This window comes from Meles meles, chromosome 15 (assembly GCF_922984935.1).
Source record: "Meles meles chromosome 15, mMelMel3.1 paternal haplotype, whole genome shotgun sequence".
In the NCBI taxonomy this organism is placed as follows: Eukaryota; Metazoa; Chordata; class Mammalia; order Carnivora; family Mustelidae; genus Meles; species Meles meles.
In genome coordinates, this window is record NC_060080.1 from 15,480,067 (window position 1) to 15,485,358 (window position 5,292).

A 5,292-nucleotide genomic window follows, 5' to 3' on the forward strand; every position below is an offset into this window, starting at 1 on the left:
GAAAGCTGTGTTTTAACAATGCGGCTATAAAAGGTTTTGACTAAAACAAAAAATTTAGATAAGATTTTTCTAATAGACTAAGTGAAGAAGAGGAAAAAAGAAGAAGGAGGAGGAGGAGGAGGAGAAGAAGAAGAAGAAGAAGAAGGAGAAAGAAGGAGAAGGAGAAGGAGAAGGGGAAAAAAGAAAAGAGAAAAAAAGAAAAAAGAAAAGTTTCTGGATAGGAACCCTAAACCAATGATCAAAAAAACCCTTCTTTTCTCCTGTGGGATCCCACTGTGGAAAAATTATTTACTTGTTGACAATTTAGTTCCTTAGTTCAGAAAAACAAAACCAGTGGAGCTTATCCAGTATGAGGGAAGGGTGTTGGGGCGTTTCACTATGTTCCCTTTTGGACAGGCTCCAGGGATTATGACACTATTGTCTTATTTGACTTGTTATGTCTGTGATGTTCATGTAGAGACCCAGACCTCAACATAGGAATCCCACGTGAAAACACCACAGCTTAGTTACAGCCGGCTGTATGGGCTTGGTTGGATGGCTGTTAGTGCAGAGCCTGGAGTCTGAGGTAGGAGACCCCAGAAAGTTCCGAGTTCCTGAGCATTTAGGTGAATTCTCCACAGTCATTTTACTGATTCTTTCATAGGGTCAGGCATCGTGCTAGGGCTTCAAGATGCTGAGGTAAGAGAATCCTGGTGCTCCACGAGCTTCCAGTCTTAGATAGGGAGGCAGAAATATGAGGCCATAACCTCATGATGATGTGGGAGTCTCTCCTTTGCTAAAAAACCAGTAAGCATCCTTCTGCCTCTATAATGGATATGGCCCAGTCTGTGTCCTTGGTACTTCAGCCCTCCATGATTGGCCTCAACCTGAGTTTCAACTATCAAGTGCAGTCACACTAAGTGAGTCCCTCATTTTAGAGTTTGTCTTATTCTTTCCCACCTCTCTGTTTTCCTCAAGCTCTTCCTTCTTCCAGCCAAGCCCTCCCTCTGTCCCCCTCCTCCCTCTTCTAGCCTGTGAAATCCTTTGCCTGAGATCCTCCTAGATCAGACTCTGGGATAGATCAGTCAAGTCCTGCTGTGTAGGAGAAGAGCTAGCACCCCACCAGACACTAATTTGTTGTGTCCTCGCTTGCAAGCTCCCCCTGTCCCCCTTTCTGTCCCCTGCCTTAGGCCTCATCCTCTTCTTGCCCAGTGGGGTGAGAGGTTGTTGGGTTTTATTGTACAATTTACTTCAGGCAGTTCACAGCCTGACTACCAGGATCTGAATTCATCATTCAATCCCGGGCTGAAGCTGCGGGTTTTCTGCCTTGTGACTTCCTCCCAGTGCACTTGAAGTCCAGCAAACAGCCCCAACCTTCCTTTTTCACTCTCCCTCCTGCCCCTAATCTTCCCCTAGAGATGTAGGGGGTGTGAGTGGAGGGTGGGGAGGAAGAGGGGAGGCGAGAGGACTTGGAAGAGCTGGAGACTAGGCCCAGGCCCACCAGCTCACAGTCAGCTCTTGGCCTCAGGGGTCCAAATCTAGAGGTGTCCCAGGAAGAGCCCCGGGTGGGGGGAGTTGGGAGGGGCGGACCAGATCAGGGAAGGGCAGTTTCTGAAAGAAAAGAACAGAACCTTCCCTGGAAACAAACGTGTGTGTCTGCCTGTGTGCATGTGTTTATTTAAAAACAAAACCGCTTAAAGGAGCCGCTCCCTCCCCCACAGGTCGGCCACCGCCGGGAGTTTGCACCGAAGCGGGACAATTGGAGTGGGAGGGAGTCGCCAACGCCCCCACAAAGTGCTGCCTTCTCTCGGAACCGCTCTCCCAGGCCCTGCAGGCTCCAGGCCGCCAGCTCAGGGCCTTGGCCTGGCGCGCAGAAGACGCGGCAAAGGGAGGGAAAGCTGGTGCGGCCAGAACCCCGCAGCGCCAGCCGAAGCGCAGACTCCCCAGTCGCCGCCTCTCCCAGCCCCGCGGCCGGAGCCGTCAATCAAGCTCGGCCGGCCCCGCCCCTGGGCTGCAGCGGATGGCCAATCAGAGCCAAGCTCCGCAGCGATGAGCTCAGTCGGCTCGCTTCCCATTGGGCGGCTATATTAAGAAAGTGGCCGAACTCTTTAAATAGCGGGCGCTAGGGCCGCAGCCCGCATCTGCCACCGCAGTCTGGCTGTAGGCGAGCATTCTCCTGTGCCCCAGCGAGACCCACAGAAGCCGGGGAGGGGACCAGGCCGGCTCCGCGGTTCCAGCCGCCGCTTGCGCACAAAGGCGCGGACCCCGGGCCCGGGGCGAGAAGAGCGGCCACCGCCCGGGAGCAGCGCGGAGACGCACGGCGCGCCCTATGCCCCCGCGCCCCCGCAGCGGCAGCCGGAGCGCCCCGAGAGAACGCGCCGCCGCGGGTCCCGGGTGCAGCTAGCGACCCTCGCCTCCAGCGCGCAGCCCGAGGTGAGCAGTGAGCGTCGAGCGGGACGGCAGCGAGGCGTTCGCGGGCCCCCTCCTGCTGCCCGGGCCCGGCCCGCTCATGGCGGCCATCCGCAAGAAGCTGGTGGTGGTGGGCGACGGCGCGTGCGGCAAGACGTGCCTGCTGATCGTGTTCAGTAAGGACGAGTTCCCCGAGGTGTACGTGCCCACCGTCTTCGAGAACTATGTGGCCGACATCGAGGTGGACGGCAAGCAGGTGGAGCTGGCGCTGTGGGACACGGCGGGCCAGGAGGACTACGACCGCTTGCGGCCGCTCTCCTACCCAGACACCGACGTGATCCTCATGTGCTTCTCAGTGGACAGCCCCGATTCGCTGGAGAACATCCCCGAGAAGTGGGTGCCCGAGGTGAAGCACTTCTGCCCCAACGTGCCCATCATCCTGGTGGCCAACAAGAAAGACCTGCGCAGCGACGAGCACGTCCGCACTGAGCTGGCCCGCATGAAGCAGGAACCCGTGCGCACGGATGACGGCCGCGCCATGGCCGTGCGCATCCAAGCCTACGACTACCTCGAGTGCTCGGCCAAGACCAAGGAGGGCGTGCGCGAGGTCTTCGAGACGGCCACGCGCGCCGCGCTTCAGAAGCGCTACGGCTCCCAGAACGGCTGCATCAACTGCTGCAAGGTGCTATGAGGGCCGCGGCCGCCCTGCCTGCCCCCGCCGGCGCGGCTCCCCCTCTCGGGCCCGACCCCCCCTCCCCCACCTCGAGCCCGAAGAAGGGGAGACCCGCGCCCCCCAAGGACCCCACCGGACTGCCTGACGTCTGCTTTTCGGCCCGGCAGCTGTGACCCGGCTCCGGCCCTGGCGCCGGGAATCGGCGTGGGAGGCACCGGGCGCCCCCTTTCTAGTGTCTGTGCGTCCGGCTGTGTTGCACAGGCCCGGGCGCCTGCCGAGTGCCAAGGGTCCCCTGAGCACCCTTTTCTGAAGAGCCAAGCCTCTTCAGAGCGTGTGGCTGTGTGTTTGTTCGAGTCCCCCGCCCCACCTTCACCCACCCCCGCCTCTGGTCCCCGGAGAACAGCTTGGCGCCGGGGTGCAGCCGCGCCCCATCGGATGTTCGCCCGGAACCCAGCGAGCGCCGGCTATCCCTTGTCTGTAACATAGACCGCGGGAACTGCGGGAGGGGAGGGCTGGGGAGGATGGGGTGTTATATAAATATAGATATAATTTTATTTTCGAAGGTAGGATGGTGTTATTTAATGGTGGTGGTGGGTGGAGTGACAGGGCTCCAGAAGAGCTCCGGCCCACCCTGGGTCGGGCGCCTATCCAAGCATGAACAGGACTTGGCCATCTTTCCAGCCACTGGGGAAGACATTTGGAACTGCCGCGGGGTGAGAGGACACAGCTTCCAGACTCTCGTCTCCCGCGGGCCAGCCCCAGGCGAGACTCCGTGGGCAGGAGGAGGGAGAGAGTGCTCTGGGTCGTTTTTTTTTTGCCATAAGCGAACATTGTGCCTGTCATACAAGTGGAAATTGTTCAGTCCGAGAAACTGATGTTATTTGATTTATTTAAAAACTAAAACTTGTTGGGTTTTTTTTTTTGGAAATAATTCTTTGCACAATTGTTTTATTGTTTGACACTTAATGCACTTGTCATTTGCATAAGACAGTAGCATTCTGACCACCCTTGTACGTGGTAACCTCATCTACTTCTGATGTTTTGGTTTTTTTTTTAAGATGATGACTTTTTAAAAAGAAAAAGAAACCACTAATTTTTGTTTTGTTTTCTTGAAAAAGTGGCAACACTGTTTTGGGATTTTATTTGTGCATGGATGCACACTATTTTGATAAAGGGCAGTAACAAGTATTGGGACCTATTTAACCCCCCCCGCCTTTTTTTTCCTCTTCACAAGGCAGTCTCGAAAAGCTATGTGAAATTTTCTCTGCATCTTTGTACAGAGAATGAACCTGCCCCTAGTCTCTCCTTTCTTACCCTTCCTTCCCCACCCAGTGGTACTTCTACTAAATTGTTGTCTTGTTTTTTTATTTTTTAAATAAACTGACAAATGACAAAGTGGTGAGCTTATGATGTTTACATAAAAGTTCTATAAGCTGTGTATACAGTTTTTTATGTAAAATATTAAAAGACTATGATGATGACGTTTATAAAATGGCTCCTGTGATTTAATAGCGTGTAAAAATTTATCCTCTTGAATTTGGGGCAAGGGGAGACTCCTGCTAGACAAGATACTTTCTTGCCACTACTCCATTTTCCTGATAGCATTTGTGGTAAATGAGACTGAAATCATTTTGGGGGATGTGTGGGGTTTGGATGGGCATGGGAGACTAGTTACTCCTCTCCCCATCGCAGAAGATGAGTGGTGTACCCAGGCACTCAGTGCCCAAACTTTTGACCTAATGTGTACTGTCTGTATGTCCTTAAGACACTGCGTCTAAGTCTATGGGGCCTTTGCTTCCTACTCCTTGAAACTTAGAAGGTTGTCATTTGTGTATTTTAAATTTAGGTAACCTTTTTTTGTTAATTACAGGTGTGGGGCTAAGCTCTGTCCAGCAGGCCGGTTACTGGCTTCCCTTTACAACCTCAGAGGGTTCCACAGTACTCCATAAGATTGTGGGTTGTTACTTTTGGGTGGGAGCTCTGGGGTAGAAGCTGGGGAGAGTCGAAATCATGACCCGATCCTTTGATCATCCAGTTTTCATCTGTGTGTCTACACGGAAGCTCGAATGCTGTATTCCAAAAGTTCAGAAACTGGGCACATCATGGACAGAAGCCTGGATGTTTGGGGTGGCTGTTCCTTAAAGTTGGGGCAGCCACATTTTGAGATTTAAGCAGGACGAGCTCCAATTTCAGACACTTAGCCAGCTGCAGGAGGTCTCAGAACCAGTGGG

General features: G+C 53.9%; 1 protein-coding gene across 1 annotated transcript; it reads left to right on the forward strand.

The window, feature by feature from the left end:
* The first annotated feature begins 2,106 nt into the window (after window positions 1-2,106).
* RHOB (ras homolog family member B) lies at window positions 2,107-4,553 on the forward strand. The gene has a single exon (XM_045979927.1). The coding sequence runs from the start codon at window positions 2,489-2,491 to the stop codon at window positions 3,077-3,079; it is 591 nt and encodes a 196-aa protein (XP_045835883.1). The 5' UTR covers window positions 2,107-2,488; the 3' UTR covers window positions 3,080-4,553.
* The last annotated feature ends 739 nt before the right edge of the window (window positions 4,554-5,292 follow it).

Coding starts and splice junctions, on each gene's coding strand:
- RHOB (XM_045979927.1), top strand. CDS start 2,489: ATGGCGGCCATCCGCAAGAAGCTGGTGGTGGTGGGCGACGGCGCGTGC.